The 18,451-nt window shown below is 62.9% G+C and overlaps 1 protein-coding gene across 6 annotated transcripts in view; it reads right to left on the bottom strand.

Annotated features, from left to right (window-relative positions):
• Positions 1–891: 891 nt before the first annotated feature.
• The window catches only part of STARD8 (StAR related lipid transfer domain containing 8), a 67,254-nt gene continuing 49,694 nt past the window's right edge, over positions 892–18,451 (bottom strand). For 5 of the 6 annotated variants that reach the window (XM_075513499.1, XM_075513500.1, XM_075513501.1 and 2 more), the window contains 13 exons: positions 15,823–15,894; positions 13,103–13,184; positions 10,022–10,085; positions 7,717–9,089; positions 6,309–6,482; positions 5,655–5,814; positions 5,115–5,313; positions 4,773–4,983; positions 4,403–4,517; positions 3,831–4,046; positions 3,179–3,396; positions 2,790–2,966; positions 892–2,117 (listed from right to left, as the gene is read on the bottom strand). In XM_075513499.1, coding sequence (XP_075369614.1) covers positions 2,000–2,117; positions 2,790–2,966; positions 3,179–3,396; positions 3,831–4,046; positions 4,403–4,517; positions 4,773–4,983; positions 5,115–5,313; positions 5,655–5,814; positions 6,309–6,482; positions 7,717–9,089; positions 10,022–10,085; positions 13,103–13,184; positions 15,823–15,894 — 3,179 coding nt within the window. In that variant the 3' untranslated portion in view covers positions 892–1,999. Of the gene's footprint in view, positions 2,118–2,789; positions 2,967–3,178; positions 3,397–3,830; positions 4,047–4,402; positions 4,518–4,772; positions 4,984–5,114; positions 5,314–5,654; positions 5,815–6,308; positions 6,483–7,716; positions 9,090–10,021; positions 10,086–11,955; positions 12,171–13,102; positions 13,185–15,822; positions 15,895–18,451 lie in introns of those variants that run through there. The other variant, XM_075513502.1, reaches the window with a different exon arrangement.

Raw genomic sequence — 18,451 nt, forward strand, 5'->3', positions numbered from 1 at the left:
CCTCCAGCCCCGCAGCCCCACGAGAAAGCGCGCGGCTCAGCTCTGGGATGCTCCTGCGCTGGAGGATCAGCCGGCAGCGCTCGCTAACCACCAAGGTCTCCTCATCAGCCAGCAGATAGCGTTAGTACTTTATTAATTACACGGATGGGAAGAGCAGCCCCCATCCAAGTCAAACAGTCTGTTGCAGTTGCGTATTATACAAAACAGAAGTCCCTTAAATACAAAATACACGTCTTTTAAGTGAACATCACCTGGCGCTGAGCTCTGCCGCCGGAGTTATATATTAATATTCCAACTGTACAAGTATTTATAGATAGAAAAAAAGAAACATTTTTAAAAAATATTAGGAGAAAAATCACTCCCCCACTTGTTAGTTATATTTTTATATATATATAAAATATATATATATAAAAACACAGAATACAGGCTGGGTTGCTTCTTTTTTTTTTTTTTTTTCCCCCACCAAACGAGAGGCAGATAGGATGTGCTACGGCAAAACTGACACTGGGAATCGCTCCTGCGTGTGGGTCATGTTGCCTTCCAGTCGGAACGATGTCTGGTAATAACTTGGGTCCCTACCTGAGCGGAGAAACCAGGTCGGGTCCCGGGTGCTGTTAGCTACAGCAGCTGGTTTCTCCGTGGAGGAAAAGGGAGGGATGGGAAGGGGAACGGACGTCTCCGCAGGGAGTAGCGGTAGGGAGGCAGCTCTGCACCTGTAGCTGCCCAGAGAGGGGCGAATCCAGGACACCCCCGCCTCCCCCCCTTACAGCAGAGGCCAGGACAGGACCGAGCCTGGCCCGAGGAGCAGGCACGTGCTTGCCCCAGCTTGGGCTACCGTGCTTTGCTCGCTTAAAGGAAGCAGATGCTGGGCAGTGAGTTGGGATGAGCTTTCAGCCCAGAGCTCCGCCGCGGCGCAGCCGGTGCTGGCAAGGCTGCTCTGCCCTCCTGCCCTCTCCGGGGCAGGGCCGTGTGAGCCCCAACAGCAGCAAGGAAGCGCGAGCTGCAGCACTGGCCCTGTCCCTCCCTCCCTCCCACCGTGCCTCCTCGTAACTGGGGCATTGCCCCTTCCCCGCTTGTAGCCAACTACAGGGGCAGCTGCTCTGGGGCTCTAGAGGTGTCCTGCCCCCCCCCCCCCCCCCCGCCCCAAATGACGGGTAGGCTGGTTTCGAGGGACAGGCGTGCCTTGGAACATTGTCCATCCAGCCCCCGCTGAAACCTAGGGCACAAGAGAGGGTTTTTAGCAAGGCACAGGCCTAGAGGGCTGCTGCTTCTTCTCCTATGAAATTCAGCACCAAAGGTAAGGGCAATAGGTTCCTTCTGCCACTCGACAAGGGCTGGCACTCGAGGCATACCTGGTTATCTGGATGTAGCCCCCTCCTCCCAGAACAGCAGCCTCTTCCCCTACCAAACAGGTTCTGACAGTGACTCCCTGGCTGTCCCCACCGGGTGACACCGCACACACAATTCCCCCCTCGCCGCCCACCCTTCACTTCCCGACACAGCGCTGCGACCTACGGACGCGACACCGTCCTCCCCCGCTCGCTTCTCCCGCGCCTCCGTGCCCTCCTGCTTCTCTCCACGCACCTTCGCCCCGCCGCCGCTCCCGGCTTGCGTGGGGGGACCCAGCCCAACCTGGGCCAGCTGCTTCCCAGCCCTGCCTGCGGGCTGCCGCCTTGGGGGGTCACCTCCACAGCCCCGCTCTTTCCCTCTGCTCCCCAACCCCTCCCGCGGAGACCACGGGCTGCACAGCTTCGCCGCTGCCGCCAACCTGCCGCGCAGCCCGCTTCAGCCAGGGGCGGCTGAAGCAGCAGCAGGGACGGTGGGACAGGGAGTGCCCAGCCCAGGGTGAAAGGAGGCTCATAACTGTGTGCCTGCGAGTGTGCCAGCCTCTGCCTCCCCCTCCACGGCCAGCTGCCTGCACCGTGCTCCCCTCCGAGAGCCCCAGCCCGGATCCACCAGCAAGTCCGCATCAGCCAGGACAGAGCATCTTCCTGGCGCCTCAGATCTTCGTCTCGGGGCTGTTGGGACTCAGGGCTGGGAAAGAGTCTCGGATCCTCGCCAGCTCCATGGCGCAGAGGTGCCCAAAGACCTTGTTGTACCACTCGGGAGACCGGCCCCTGGAGAAGGGAAGAGGCAGGAGGAGGGTGAGCAGGCGTACGAGACCCCGGCAGGCACCAAGGAGCAGCACGTGGCTTCTCGCGCCGGGACAGGCACTCAGCGTAGCCCCAGCGGCGATGGGCTACGAGACGCCGAACGAGCACTACAAGACAGAAAAGGGAACGTGCCACCCCACTCCCCACCGCAGGCATGTGGCAAAGTGGGAGAATGTCTGTGACCCAGCTGGGCTTGTGCGGGCCCAGAATGACAACCAGACTGCCCCTTGCATCATCCCGCCCTTACACAACTACACCCCAGCACAGCTCGCCACAGAGAGCAGCGTGCCAGTGCCGTGCTTCAGACCCGCAGGGGACCCTGTGTTTTGTACAGAAACTTGAAGGGACTTGCTGCCGCACTCGGAGCCACCGGAGGAACTGCCAGCACTGCAAGACCGAGGTGGTGGCTCCTTTCCCAGTAACCATCTGGCAGCTAAAACCTGGCCCCAGACCAGCACCCCCTTCCCTCCGGGCGGGCAGGCACCACGCTGCGTGAGCTGCAACCCTGCCCACGCTGCCAGGCCAGGCAAGCAGAGGGAGGAGCAGCTCCTGCGCTCCACCACTACCTGCTCCTCCAGCAGCCTCCCCCGTGGCCGATGCCGCCGCTGATGCAGCAGCACCCAGGGCGCCCGTTACCTGAGGTCAGCTCTGCAGATGTGGGTCACTTTGGAGCGGCCCATGGCACTGGGCTCGATGAGGTACTGGGACGTCAGCACGACAGCTTTGACGCCTCCCTCCGCCGGCAGCTTCTCGTGCTCCACCGAGATGGAGATGAGCAGGCAGGCTCCCCGCGGCAGGTCCGTGTGCCAGCGCCTGCGCGACAGAGCGGCCCCGCTCGGCTCCCGTCCCTGCGTGCCCACAGCCCCTGCGTGCCCACAGCCCCTGCCCACACCTCAGGGTCTGCACTGGGAGCGGGGTGGTGGGGGAGCCTGTGCAGCCCCGGGAGGAGCAGCCAGGGCTGGGGCCAGAGGGGATCCACCAAACCAAGACCAAACCCTCCCACTCTGGCCTTTCCCTGCCCTCACCGGAGCACCACGCAGTCCCTGCGTGGGTGGGGTGCCATGCTGTCCGTGATGTAGTGGTAGACCTCCATGTTCTTGTCCAGGGCCTCCATCACTTTGCTCTGCAGCAGGTCCTCGTCCCAGAGGTGACGCTCCCGAAGCACCCGGTGCAGCACCGTGGCAGGAGGGGCCTCGACCTCCGTGGAGACCTTCCACAAGCGCAGAGGGTGCCCGTCCCCAACCTGACGTGCCAAGGGAAGGATCAGGCAGGCTGTCCCGTAGGACTCCCACAGCACTAACCCCCCGAGTAGCTTTACTGATGGCTCCCACCACCGTGGAGCAGCAACCTGGCATCTGCTGGCTAGGGATGGGACGGGATGGGATGGGGATGGGATGGGAGGGGAGGGGCGCAGGCAGCCAGCTCCTCTGCTAACAATGCGGTGGGTTCTCTGCCGGCACTGCTGGGTGCAGAGCACCCTCCACCCCAGAGCTGTTCATCACTCAGCCCCTCCTCTGGCCAGGGAAGGGGTTGCTGATCCCTCCTCACCGAGGTGAACAAGCACCAAGGGGTTGTCAGCCGGTTGGCAGGTGCCCGCAGGACCCGTGGCTCCCAGTGGTCACCCCATACGCATTTCCCCGCGTGACCCCAAGCCCCCCTCCACGCAGCGGCATTTACCTTTTTGCAGGAGAGCTCTGTGTTCAGGGGCCCCGGGGTGCTCAGCCACCCCTTGAATTTCTCCGATGACTCTTTCAGCAGGTTCTGGACACTCTGCTCGAAGTAGGAGTGTAAATCCTTGCTTTCCCCCTGACACACGAAGTCAGCCAGGGGATGGGGGTAAGCATCTGCTGCCATATACGAGCTGCTCAGCTGCAGCAAGATGTCATGGGAGACCTACAAGCCAAGAGCATATAGATCTTCAGAAAGCCAGAGGGATCCTATGTTGACTTTGTGAGCAGTCCTGGGCAGCCAGAAAACCATAACTCCTCATCCCACCAAGGAGCAGGGAGGATGGACACAGCCTCCCTGGACATAGGTCCTGCAGCTTGTGACCCGCACCACCACAAGATGCAGCGGGGCTTCGCTCCCGGTGCTGACCAACTGGCGGAAGCCACCCCACCAGAGGATGGGTGCCCTTATCTCGCCTCACACTGACTCTGCAGGACCAGCACCCCGCCGGCGAGGTCACATCTCCTGCTGGCAGCACCCAGGGGGGGCAACGCTGGGCTGGACACACCACAGCCACCCACCTGGAAGAGCTTCTTGCAGTCGGTGATCATATGGGAGAGCCCTTGCGTCGCAGCCATGTTCTCGTTGAGGTCCTTCTGGTCAGGCTTCCCCATGGTGCCTCTTTTATGTATCACCCTGCAGGGGAGCCGGTATCGCTGGGACCGGGTGGGCATCCCGCCCGCCTCTAGCCCCCCATTGCTCTGCTTTACGTTGCAGAGCGGGGAACCCCAAATTGGAAAGCAGAGCAATGGGGGGCTGTGTGAGAGCACGTGTGTTCCCACCGTGCCTTGCCCCGGTTCAGCGGCCTCCTCCCAGATGGACAGGGAAGGGGCGATGGGGAGACAGGGGCTGCAGGAAGGCTGGGGAGGCCAGAGCTAGTCCAACCCTTACCTCGGCGAGGTGCTTTCCTTCTTGGACACGTTGAGGTGGAAGATGGAGGGGGCCAGGCACACGGCCAGGTTCCCAGCAGTCATCTGGTTCTCCTCTGCGGAGGCAATGTCGCTCAGGAAGTAGAGCAGGGTCTGCAGCACCTCCCGGTTCTCGTCCGGCATGAGGATAACGGCCGCCTGCACCGCCTGCAGCCGCTGCTCCTTCGACACGACTGCGGGCACGGGGCAAAGCTGATGGTCGGCAGGTCTGTCCCAAAGGCCACCACCCACCTCCATCACCTCCCTGGGAGACCCCAACTTTCATCCCCAGCCCAGGGGCGACCGGCCCCAGCCCAGCACTTACACTGGTAGATCTGCAGGAAGGTGTCCGTCAGCTTGCTGGTGAAGATGGGCTCCGGCAGGTCACGGAAATACTGCTTCAGCAGGTCAGCCACGTCGTACGCCGACTGCCCATCATAGTTGACGTTGTCAGGGCTGGTTTCGTTCATGTGCCGGAGCGCCTGAATCCGGGACTTCACCCCCGACTTCCGGAAAATGCCAACCTGCCAGGGAAGAGCGGGTTGGAGCTCCAGCGCGGAGCGGGCACCGACCCGGCAGGCGCCGGGGTGGCCTCCCATGGGACAGGCGAGGAAGCCCCTTGCCCAAAGGCCTCACTCCCCTGCAACCCAGAGGAGAAGCCTGAGCGAGGGCTGGCCAAGGAGACACCGGTGGGTGTGGGGTTCCCACAGACAATCTCTCCTTCCCGCTTCACCACGGCCGAGCGCCACAAGACGTAAACAAAAAGCACCCCGGCAAGCCAGCTTTCTTCCCCAAATGACAGCGCTGCTGCACAGCGGCAGGCCCGGAGCCGCCCCGCAGCCTCGGCCGGCGGTCGCGGCATCACCTGGTCCAGGCACTGGCTGCGGATGTAGCGCATGGCCTGCTGGATGCTCTGGGGCAGGGGCTGCCCCGTCCGCTGCACGTTGATGATGGGCGGCACCCCGAAGACCGTCTTGTCCCTGTAGTCGGGGACTTTACTCCGCTTCATGAACTTGGGCACAGTCCTGCGGGGTGGGACAGACAGACGTCAGTGCAGACGGACGAACGGCCCCCTCAGCACCACCTCGCAGAGGGGAGCAGGCCCCCAGGTGACACACATACACGACAACACGCGCCTCTGCCGTCTTTTGAATATAAGCAGGGCAGCTTTCGAGCAGGAGCTGCAGCACCTTTTATTAAACTAAAATGCTTTAATACTCGGCTACGATAGGAAACCACTGTCCCGCTCTCTTACATTGCTGCAGCATTTTTAATGCCCCACAAATGCCTGCAGCCCTCCTGGATGCGGGCGATGCCAGAAGCCCAGGTGTCAGCCCCCAGCTCACGCTTGCAAGGATGCCCACAGCCACGCAGAGCAAAGCCAGCTTTTGTTTCAGCTTTTCCCCCTCCCTCTCCACCACCTTCGCACACCGAAGCTGCCCCAGGCTGCGGGCCCCGCAGAGCTGCAGCCCGCACCCGCCACGGGGACCCCGTCCCGGACCCCTCCCCACCAGCTCACCATGTCCAGGCTTGCTTGTGGGGCACGGAGTACTTCTCCATGATGGCCGTGAGACGGAGCAGGGAGCACTTCTGGAGCAGGTTGAGCTGGGCAGAGGACTGGCGGTTGATCTCCAGGGAGGCAGAGTTCAGGCTGGGCCGGTGCGAGTTCTGGAAACTGTGCCAGCGCAGCTTTCTGCAGGGAAAGGCCGACGGTGGCGGAGCCGGAGACCCCAGGGAAGGGCCGTTCCCTCCCCGAGCACCCGCTGCTTTCGGGGAAGGTGCGGGGACAGCGGCGGCCAGGCCGAGCCCAGGGATCCCAACGCCAGCCCCAGTGCCACGAGTGCTGCTTCCTCCCCCGGGCGCTCACAAACCCAGTGTGGGAAGGTGCCAGGGAGAGCGTGAGAGACACTTCCCCTTGCCTCAAAGGACTGCTCCCTCCCCCAGGTTCCCCTGAAACAACCAGCATCTCTCCCCTCGCCCCTCAGGCTCCCTGCACCTGCCCCAGCACCCAGGGGCTGTGCTGGGCTACAGCCCCCCCAGGAGACCTGCGGAGAGCTCGGATGCTCAGGGTGGCACATCTCTGCAGGCCCACCATGCAGAGCAACGCCACGGCAAAGGGGACACCTCCAACACCCGCTTTCTCAAGAAGACAAGACACCCCAAGGAGGTAGTGCTCTCTTGGGAGCCTGCTAAAACCCTTCCCAAGTCCGTGCTGCTCCGGGAAGGCTCCTGCCCAGCTGCTCCGGCGCATCCCCAAGCCCAGAAGGGCACAAGGGACACTCCCAGCTAACAAAAAAAGACACCCCTCTATATCCCTCCATGCCTGCCTGGCGGCGCACCAGCCTAGCAGGGGCTAGAAAATTCACAGAATTCAGCAACGGCTGGAGTTTTCTTAGGGAGAGCCCAAGGGAGCACTAGCACACTGGAAGCAAGTGCCTCCTTCATTTAGACCTGTTATTAGGAAATGAAAAACCATTTAATTACGGGTCTGTGCAGGCAGAGCGGTCGCAGCCTGTACGCAGCAGCAGCAGCAGCAGCAGCAGCAGGGCCGGCAGTGGTGCCCTGCAGCCGCCAGAGCGCTCCCGCGACCTGTGCCGCGCTCCCCCTGCCCACCCCGCGCCGCGCCGCTGCTCCCCCGGCACCTCCTCCCTGCACCCCGCTTCTGCCACCAGGAAAGGGCGATGGTCAAGCCAGGGCTTGCAGGGCAGAGGCCAGCACCCCTCCAGCAACGGCTCCGGTGCTGCTCCCCGAGCCCCCGGCCGTCCATCCCTGCTGCAGAAGCACCGGGGAATGGGCTTGTGGTGGTCCCCTGGCCGGCAGCACGCCAGCAGCTCCAGGACCGAGCCCTTCCCGCCCTCCAGCAGCAGCCCAGGCACGACCGGGGGGAGGAGGAGGCAGCCCCAGCCCCAGCCCCAGCCCACGCTCACCTGCAGGGCCTGGTGAGCGACGCGCCCACCCCCGAGTCCCGGCGCTCCCGCATCTCGATCTCTTCGGCCTCGTTGAGGGAGTTGCCTGTGCTGTCAAAGTCGCTGGCAGAGGTGCCGACATCAGACATGGACCGCTCCTCGAAGTGCAGGTTGGAGGGTTCTCCTCCCGAGTCTGACTCCTCCTCCTCCTCCTCCTCTTCCTCCTCCTCGCCTCCCTCCTCCCCAGCCAGGTCAGGGGAGATGGCTTTATACCAGAGCTCCACCTTCTGCTGCAGCCCCCACATGTGCTGCAGTATGTCGTCGAGGTTCTCGTAGGTCACCTCTCCGTCCTCCTTGCAGAAACCCTCACTGCTGCCGAACTCCGGCACGTTGTCGTACACGCTGACCCGGCTGCCCAGGGAGCTGCAGGAGCCCCGCCGGCGGCGGCAGGCAAAGCCCCGCGGGGAGGACGAGCCCTCCACGCTGCTGCTGCTGCCGCCCCCCACCAGCCCGACGGGCGCGTTCCCCGATTTCCAGTGGGTCAGGGAGCTGCCGCCCAAGGGACACAAGCTCTCGATGGAGAGGGATTTGGGGAAGGTCCCTGGCTTGTGGTCCCGGGGGATGTAGACCAAGCAATCCCCCCGGCACGCCTGCCGGTGCTGGCAGTCTCCAGCAGCCCAGTCGCCGCTGGCCGTCACGGCCGTTTCGTAGTCCTCCAGGTAGGCTCCGCTGCGCTTCGTGTCAGAGCTCACCTTGCTCCTGCCTGAGCCTAGCAAGGGGTTAGTCCTGTATGATACCGAGAAGAAGTGCTTTTTCCCACGGAAAGAGGCAGATATCCCTCTTTTAGGGGAGTTGGCCTTGGTGGCTGCAAGGTCCCCGTTAGTCTTCAGGGAGCCCCATCCCGGTGTGGCTGTGATGCTGCTGTGTGGGGCCACCTTCTTGTCTGGGCTGGCTTTCTCTTTGTCCTTCCTTCGGAGGGACTCAATCCTCTTCAGGAAGCTGCGAGACCGTCGCTTCTTCGGCTTCTCCTTGGAGCCCTCGCCGCGGCTCGAGGGCTGCTCCGGCAAGGAGCGCTCACTCAAGCTGCAGCTGGAGGTGGCGATGGCGGTGGTGCAGATCGGGGACGGGGGGTCAGGCGGTGCGGCCCTGACACCCAGCGTGCCGCCCGTGCTGCCCGTGCTGCCGCTGCTGTGCAGGGACGCAGCCTCCGGGTTGGTGCTGAGGTCCGTGAGGACACTCTCGCGGCTGGACGCCGGTCGCATGGTGGAGCTCAGGACCTCGGAGCCCTGGGAGAGGACGTCAACGGACCCCACCCGCGACCACCTCTTGCTGTCCCTCTGAAAAGCCCACCGGTCGCTGATGGCGCACAGGTCTTCCTCCTCGGAGTCCTCATTCTGCAGGTGGTCGACAACAGGGGACAATCTATCAGCCAGAGTCACAGACGGCTGGCGCGTCCCCCTGCCCCGCTCTCCCGGGACAAGCACCTCAGCGGAGGGCACAGTCCACAGCATGGCCCCTTAAAGCCTCCCCGGTCCCCTTTGGCAACAGAGGGCTGCGGGAGCCACCAGGCATCGTTTTGCCGTGCCCGAGAGCCACGCTGCAGTGGGGAAGGGAAGGTGCTGCTCCCAGGCTGTGTCCGGATAGCTCACAGGCAGCTGGGACAGCCCTGCGGAGCCTCCCTGCAAAGCCCCGGCCACCACGGCAGCGCAGCGAGGGATGCAGGGCAGCATCCCTTCCCAAGCCAAAAGAAGGGCAGTCGGAAGAAGCAGGGATACACCCAGGTAATGATTCCCATATGCTAAACGCCAAGCTGGCGTGCATTTTAAATGTATTATTCATTAAGGGAAATAGAAAAGGTTTTGTTATTAATATGCCAATATTAATTGTTCTTTGTGATACACAGGCTTGTTCCACCCGCCCCTCTGGGGTCAGGCTTCCTCCTGGAGCCCTGCCGCCGGGGGTCCCAGTGCCCGGCTCAGCAGAGACCCCGAGGGTGATGCTGCAGGTTGCGGGCACGCAGCCCTGTGCAGACCAGCACGGGCGTCACAACTCCTGCGGTTTGACTGCCGCTGCCGAGCCTCGGAGAGGTGCAGGGGCACAGGGCAAACACGGGCACCCGCTAATTCAGCCAGGCACCTCCGGGGCCACGTCCGCCCTCGGAGACAGGGAACCAGATGAGCAGCAGCGCTGGGTGCTGCTCTGTGCCCCGGGCAGTCCCGGAGCGCACCCGCGTCATTACTGCACACAGGGCTGCTGCCCCACCAGTGCGCACGCATTCCCCCGCGCCCCTCAGCCCCTCGCCTGCCCTTGAACACCCAGGACTTACCTGTTTACGCTGAAAGTGGACTTCCAGCTTCATGGAGGCACATGTGTTCAGGGTCATCAGCCTCCTGCAAGAAACCAAGAGAGGCTTTACCCCCGTCCTGGCCCCTGCTGGGGCCGCAGCGCTTGCTTTTTCTTTTCTTTTTTTTTCTGTTTCTGCCTTAGAGCCCTTGTTGTTCGCTGTCACCTGTCACCCAGCAGCTGCGGCTCCAGGGATCAGAAGGAGACGCGGGGCCCGGCACAGCTCCAAGCCTGCTCCCAGGGGAGCGCGGTGCCCCAGGCTGCGCCCCTGCCCGCAGAGCTCCGCAGGCACCCCGCGCCCCCGCCACCCGCCCCGGCACCGTCACATGCGCCTCGGGCGTCGCAGCCCAGGGGTGAAACCGCTCGAGCGCACGATGGCACGAGCCCTTGGTTGTGCGCCAGCGGGGATTTTGCAAGCATAGCCATGAGAGCGGCACTCCGCTCCCCCCGCGCAGGCACCGGGACGTCTCGGCCGTGCCTAAATGCCTGCAGCCACCCCAGTGCCCGGCGCTTGCTCTCCTGCAACCGCAGCGTCGAAGGACGCCCATCTCCCACCGCTCGCGGCACCACCGCGCTGCCGGGGCCAGAAGGGTGTTGGCCACCTCTCAGGCGGCGTCTGCCGGGTGTCCTGGCTCCCTCTGCATGCTGAGGGTTTGCCTTGGCCGTGACCTGGCCCCACTCGACCCCCACCCTGCGGCCCGTGGACGAGCAGCCCGGCCCCGTGGCTGCCGGGGGCGTTTCTGCCATTTCCGAGGGCAAACCCGCAGCAGGCTTGGGGAGACCCGTTCCCTCGAGCAAGGCTGCCGGGTGCCTTGGGGCTGGGCTGGCGCCCAGCCGGGCCCTTCTCCGTTCTCTAGCCTACAGTTTCAAGCCCTGTTTTGTTTTTTCTTTACACAAGTGAATGAATCTCCAATTAATTCACTTTAATTAGCACCTTCATGAACGCTACCACAAGCACTTTTGTTCCAGCATGCACATACCAGTCTGCACAGCCAAAAACAAACCTCAGGGACATTGTACCAAAAATTTGACTAATGCCCCTCTTGCAATCCCACTGAAGCCCCCCGACCGAGCGCATGGTCCTGCGGTGCATCCTGCAGCCGGATTAAATACATGAAGTCTGGCAGAGGGAGCGAGATGGGAGCACACGTGTGCTGGGGGGGAAGAGGACAGGTCCAGGGGATTCATTTTCTTTGAAGAGCTGCATTTTTCACTGTCCTCCTAGACCTTTTTGTTAGCCAAATGCTGCGAGGGGCCACCTCAGGGATCCCAGAGGCAGCCTGGGGGGCCGGGGCCGGGACGTTCCTGCCCTGTGTGGCCCACCCAGCCACATCAGTCCCGCGAGTGGGCAGGGATGACCTGCTCCAGCTTATTAGAGCAAAACAATCTCAGAAGCTCCTGCAGCCGGCCAGCCGATGATGAAAGGACCCAAAAGCTCAGACAGGGCGGGACGGTCAGAAACCTCTTATCGCCTCCCACCTCGCCGCTGCCGGGAGGGAAAACCAGGAGCTCGCCGGGCACCCGGGAAGCAGCGCAGGGGATCCCCTCCTGCCCGGCCCAGCAGCCTCTCTGTTGGGAAAACAAATCAGTAACAGACCATTTTCCCATTCTCTGTTCTGTTCGGCAGCAGGGTGTGTGGGAGGGACAGCGAGAGGCAGCGCTCATTTCTCGGCGTGGAGTCAGCGCGGGGGCACGGGCGCGATGATGTGGCCCGAAAGCCAAGCAGGGCTGAGTCACCCGCAGCGCCAGGCGACACACAGCCCGTCTGGACAGACAGACCATTTGGACAGACAGACCGTCCGGACGGGCGTAGGGGGGTCCCTCCTTTTGGGTGTCAGCTCTTGCTCACGCTGGCAGCACTGGGAGAGTTCCCCCCCCACCCCCCGAAACACGCGCTGCCTCCCTGCAGCCACGCACCCAGCGGCATCTCCCGGAGCTATTTTCAGCCCTGCTGCTGCAAGGGGTAGTGTGTCCTGGTGGAAAATGTACGGCAGGGCTGCGTTGCCAGGCGCCGGGATGACTAACGTCACACGAAGCCAGCGAGCACTTGCGAACGCAGAAATCCTTGGTCGGAGCAGCCGACAGAGCTGGTGTTCCAGGGACGAGGAGGGACCCACCAGCACAGGCTTCACCTGCGCAAAGCAAATCCCAGTGCGAACCGACGGCTCCCGAACCGCCGCTGTGAGCACCCGCAGCACCTAACGACCTGCACAAAGCGCTAATTAGCAGCGTGCAACTTGCACGGAGCACCTCGCACTGCACCAATGCTCAGCAAATCCCTCACTGCATGTTTTCTCTCTTTTGCAGGCAGCACGTGCCTGACGACCGAGTGAAACCATCTGCGGACACGATTTCATCCACAGGCACTTGACCTGAATCCACCTTACGCCACGAGCCGAGCAAGACCCCTTCGCTCTGATGCAGAGACGTGCTTTCCAAACTCCATTTCATTCTCAGAGACGTTATGAAGCATCCGCGCAAAATAAAGCAACACAAAAGGCACGCGGGGAGACACGGCTCCCTCCCCTGGGGACCACAGCCCACGAGGAGCCACCCAGGGCAGCCAGCGGTGGAAGGGGAGAGCGCGGGCAGCGGGGACAGCAAAACCGGGTCTCTCTTTGCACCTCCGCTGTTTTCCGGTTCAGCTCTGACCAATCCATTTCTAATCAAGCTCTACAGGCCGGAGTTACCCAAGCTTGAAATTAAAACACAGCCCGAAAGTCACACGAAGAGGAGAATTATTCCTGGGAAATGTTTCTGTTCTGCAGGAGCTCTGTACGCTCAAACCAAAACCGCTGTCGTTTCCCTGGCACCACCCAACAGCCAGCAATGCTTTCCGACTTGAAAGACGAACGCACCCAGCAATGCTTTCCGATTTGAAAGACTAATGCATCCAGACTCCTCGTTGCAGAGGGAGCGACAGCGCCGGAGCGGGCTCTGAGCCGCAGCCTGCAAGGCAGGCACCCCACAGTGCCCTCCGCCCCGGCAGCCCCGGGGACCCCGGGGCGAGCCCTTGCGCTGGCTCCGCTGCCTGCAGCGGTGAGGGGGTGCAAGGGAGCGTTACCTGCACAGGGATTTGAGGGAGTCCTGGTCCAGGAAGCTGTGGTCCTTCTTCACAGCGCTGATGTCGAGAGGGAACGACGAGTCTGGGGAGCAAAGCGAGAGGAGAATCAGCGGCCGTTTCCGAGCCAGCCGCTCCATCAGGCACAGGGCCAGCGGTGAGCGTGGGAGGAGGGAGATGCTGCAAGGAGCAAGAGGAGGAGAGAGGCTGAGGATGGAGAGCTGGGGAAGCGGGACAGCAGGGGAGGGGAAAGGCGTGTGAGTCTCCTGGGCCATCAGCACCAGTCGGAAGAAGCCAGGAAGGCTGGGGCATCGCATTGCCACTGGGAGCTGCCACCCGTGGCAGCCGTGGCCGCAGGAGGGGAGGCTGCAGAGAGGGACGGTCCCACCGAGCTGGCCGGGAGGCAGCTCTCTGCAGGCAGGACTCGACCCAGGCTCCCGGCAGCGGCTCCTCCCAAGGGACCGCACTTGCCCGCAGCTCCAGGAGGCAGCCAGCAAAGAGCAAGAGCAAGACATGGACGGGGGCTGGCGCGGAGGGGCCGGGGATGCCCTGGTGCCGTGGCGGTGAGCGCAAGCCAAGCGCAGAGGTGGGAGGGATGAGCCAGGCAGAGGAGGGGGTGGAAATAAGCCCCACCGGGCCGGGAGTGGGAGGGCTCGCGGCAGCCCAGATGCCGGGGGGATCAGTGCCATGCAGCAGATGCCACTCGCATCGCCGCCTCCTCAGACCGCTTCCCCCGCGCAGGACGAACAACCCGGTCACTGCGCCGGGGACCGTGGCGTGCCCGGGACAGTTAAAGCCCACGGGAAAGGCTCCTGCTGGGTGGGGTGCTAGCCTGGCGTTGACGCTCGGCGAGATGAGCCGATTCAGAAATATAAACACCAGCCCTTCGCAGCGCTTTCACACGCCCACGCAGGTACCCCTGCGCAGCTCTGCTCCCAGCTGAGCACATCTGGAGCCCGGGCTGCCCCTCCTCGGGGGTGCCGGCTGCACGCACTGCGGGGGGGGTAGGGACCCCCTCGGCTTCTCCCCTCGGCACCTCATGGTGGCTTTTGCAGAGTGGCCACCTCCCTAACGCTGCCCAAGGGACATCTTGGTGCCCCACAGGCAATACATGACACACGCTTTGTGTACTGATCGCTCACTGAGTGCTCATCAATGACTCCCTTCTCCCACTGATCCCCCCAGGGTCAAGAAAGCCTCTCCCTCCCCTGGGGAGGGCCAGGCGCTGCTAAGAGGTCTCCCAGGGGCAAGCAAGCTGTACCAGTCTGGTGGTACAGTAGATCTAGCATCTCATTCGATCCCCCCACACGCCTCAAAGGCCATGGGTAGGTCTCCACAGGCAGACACGCTCGCTGGCCACAGGGCAGGAGCTGGAGGATGTCCCAGAGGTGGTACATGGCCAGGGACTTCGGGCAGTGCTCTTTCCAGGTGAGTTAGGTGAGGGTGGCGAGGTGCCCAAGGGCCTCCATCCAGTTCCCTGCTCATCTCTGTGCACTCGGAAACAGCCCTGCTGGGACCAGCTACGTAGGACCTGGACCATTAACCACAAGTGTCTAAGCCCGGCTGTTAACGAAGCTATCGAGTGCAATTACCAAAGGGATGCTGAGCCCTGCCAGCTGGGGAGAAAACCAGAATGAAACACTCAGAGGATGTGGAAAGTTTTGCTCAGAGAGGCTGGAAAAAGGGTCGGTTTATTCACAGACTCCAGCACCCAGCACCCGCTCCTCGCCGCCTGGGGACAAGCACTATTCGGGGCCGGCACCTGGGGCTGGGTCTCACCTGCAGGAATCCGGCCAGTCCTTGCACGTGGCCGTGCTAGGAGCCTGCCCCCTAAAATAGAAACCGCAGGCAAACAGGCAGCCTGTAAAGCCATCACCCGGGGGGCGAGAGCGGGGCTCCCGCGCACGTGTTGCGGGGGGCAGTGGAAGTGCCCGGCCGAACAATAGCCATCGCTGCAGCCCGCCGGAGACCAGGCTTCCCGCTATTGTCCCGGCCAGCCGGGGCCGGCTGCAGCCACCGCTCCGCAGCACCGGCCCCCCCGGCAGGGACCAACGGTCCCGCCATGGGTTTGAAGTAAACACAGCTGAGCCGGAGGCAAGACCCACGACCAGAGTCGCTCTGCAAACTGCCCGTGGGTGCGTGGGAGCGGGTCTGTCGGGGGGCACTGCCCTTCCCCTGCGCCCCGGGAGCTGTGCGGCACAGGGGCCCGGTCTGCTCCGGGCACAGCTTGCTGCGCGCTCAGAAAGCGCAGACCTTGCTGCCAAATAGCATACCGGGGCCGGGCAGGAGCCTGCAGGACATGTCAGCGGGAGGGAGGGAGGGAGGAAACGCTCACTCTCCGCGTTACCTACGTTGGCTGCCTCTGCGCTCCCACCCGCTGCAAACACTCACCGAACTACTGAAGAGCCGATGGCTCTCAAAGCCTGCCTGCCCTTGGCCCGAGCAGCCGCCCCGGGGATTCCTCGCAGCCCTGCCCGAAGGGGAAAAGTTCAGGAATGCAGAAAAGTTGACAGCATGGCTGGCTCTCCAGGCCATGGCCAAGTCCGAAGGCTTAAAGTTTTAACACATGATCGTATAATTAGTAAACAATCCTCTCCATCCTCTCCTCTCCCCAGCGCTTTGTGAGCTCTCCTTGCAGCCACCCGTGGTATTTGGCTGAGATAGAGGACGTGAGACCAGGTACAGGGCAGGGACTGGGACCAGCGGGAAGAAGCAGCTCTCACCTTCATAAAGCTGGGCATACTGAGGGAATCCCGCCGCTCGCAGCCAGTCGCAAGCTTTCTTGGCTTCGATTTCTGAAAGAAAGCAAAGAACCAGCCTGAGCATCCCGCCCAGCAGCAGCGACGCTCCCCGGAGCGGCGGCGTCTTCCCCCCAGCTCCCGCTGCGGGAGTGCTCCAGCAGCGCCCGAGCCCGTGTTTCACGTGCACAAAGCTGAGGAAATGATCGACTGCAAAAACGGGAACCGGGGAGCCCCGGGGTGTGCTGGTGGGCAGCGATGCCCGTGCCCAGAGCGGGGTCTCTGCCCCCGGGAGCAGAAGCTGCTCGGCTTTAGCCTCTCTGCTAGCACAAGGCAAAGAGGAGGAGGTAACACGGGAGTGAGAGGGCCACAAGACACAATTTTAACCTCCCGATGAAACATTTCATTTCCAAACCCACCAAACCAAATACAATACTTTGCCAGGCAAGAAAGGAAGATCTTTATTCTTAATAATTAGTTCAGAGCTCATCAAAGCTTAGGGCCGGTCACTTCACGGGTCTTTTGCAAACATCCTCCAGAAAAGCCTGCCAAAGAAACCTTTCCTTCTCCCTCCTCCTTCCCAGCGCCCCGGACCACCCCACCTCTTCTTTCAAGCTGGTGTTCATCCTGGCAGGCACCAAAACCCTGATGGTTTTCTACCCCCCCCCGCCTGGCCGGTTCCCATCCCTCACGCACGGTTCAGCTACCGCCTGGATGAGCCCATCCAACAGCCAGCACTATTTTCTGGGAAATTTCTCCAATTTACAGAACTTGAGAGAAAACAGCCCAGAGCTCATGCAGCCAAAGCAAGCTGCTGCCTGGTGTCGGCAGTCCATCTGTCTGCTGAGATTTATACTTCTGATGGCAACAAACATTTGACCTCAAGTGTAGAAAATGCGACAGCAGCTTCAGGGTCTTGCCCATCCCTCTCGGAGGCACCACCCAGCACAGACTGGACTGAGGCCGGATCCACCCGCAGCGGATTGCAGTCAAACACCCCAATTTCATCAATATCCACCAAGAGCCTCAGCCAAGAGCTCTGGCTGCACTTACAATTACAAAGCTACAGCAGGGGAAAAAAAAAAGCCCAAAACAAGCAGTTCAATTAAGGACGGGACCAGGCCAAAGCCCTGGACCCAAATACTTCAGAAGTTTTGGGAAGAAGGTTTGGAATAAGCATCTGCATCGGGGTCCAAACCGTGCAGCTGTCCTTAGCCGTGCCGTGAACCCGGCCAAAATCCGTGGCTGACCCCTCCTGCCCTCGACAGGGCTCAAACCCAGTAACCCCAGCGGAGACCTCAACCCTGGAGCCCGACAGGGTCAGCCCGGTCCCCGTGGAGCACCGCATCCCTCCCACACACCCCGGCACCTCTGCGGGGACGGCGACCCGCGGCTGCGACTGTGCAGCCGGGAGGGCACCAAGCCTCGTGGTCCATGTGAACGGTCTTTGGTCATGCCAGCTCCGGAGAGCAGATCCCTCCTGCCTCCAAGGATGGACATTTCCCACAGCCCCCCCTGGCCAACAGACCTGCCGGAGCCCCCTCCTGCTCTGCTCTGCTCTGCTCCGCCTTCGCTCACAACGGAGTCGCTGGCCACGGGGCCACCACGGCCAGAGGCTGCAGCTCAGGTGCCCCCAGTCAAGAACAGAAACACCAACCTCCCAACCCGCTGCTGCCCCATGACGTCCTGACCCCCCGCTGCCCACCGCCCCCAGGGATGGGGCTGGCATCCCCCCAGGCGAGGACAGCAGAGGGAAGGGCAGTCAGAAGCAGAGCCGCGTGCCGAGCTTACCCCTGATGGCAGAGGGGCTGAACTGGTAGAAGAGCATGGCCGGGGCGCCGGTCGGCACCGCTCAGCTGTCCGGGGGACGCGCGGGAGCCCTGTGACACCCGGCGTGGCCGCGGCCGCCCCGCAGGGCTGGGGAGCAGCGGGGGCCTGGGCTGCAGCCTGCAGCAGGATGCTCCCGCGCAGGACGGAGCTCGGCCGCCCATCGCCCCGGTGGAAACGAGGAGTCAGAGCACGCCATTTCCTTCCCCTCCGCCGCCTCCTCCCGGCGCAGGGGCTGCCGGGGGGGCGAGGGGGAGCGTACCTCTCCTCGCCCCGTTTTGGAGCCGGGTCCCAGGCTTTGCCCGCTGCAGCAAGTCCTGCATCCCACCCGCCGGAGCCCCACGCAGCGGGAGCGAGCCCACCAAGGGCAGGGAGCTCTGCCCATCCCAGGCGGGAGCCCTCCCCGCGTCGAAGCGCTGGCACAGAAAAGGTTTCCAAGCGTCCCTGTCCCGGACGGAGCCGGCGGCCAGCTTCCTCCTCCTGCCCACCCTTCCCACAGACGTGCTTTCCCAGGGAAGCGCAGGAAAGGACGGGCAGGCAAACGCTCCTGCCGAACACGCAGGCGGGTGGCGAACCGCCCGTGGGGGACACGGCTGCGGCCGCAGCACCAGGCCCGTGGCCACGGCCACGGGGTCACCCATTGCAAGCCGCGTCCCCGGTCCTCCCTGCCACCTTCCCGCGAGCTTCACTGCCAGGGCAAGGTGACGGGGGACCCAAACCCCGCACCGGACAGCCAGCAGCACAAGCGCCTGTCTGCAGCCTCTGCTGGAAATCCAGCCCGAGCCCT

Source organism: Mycteria americana, chromosome 10 (assembly GCF_035582795.1).
Source record: "Mycteria americana isolate JAX WOST 10 ecotype Jacksonville Zoo and Gardens chromosome 10, USCA_MyAme_1.0, whole genome shotgun sequence".
Lineage (NCBI taxonomy): Eukaryota > Metazoa > Chordata > Aves > Ciconiiformes > Ciconiidae > Mycteria > Mycteria americana.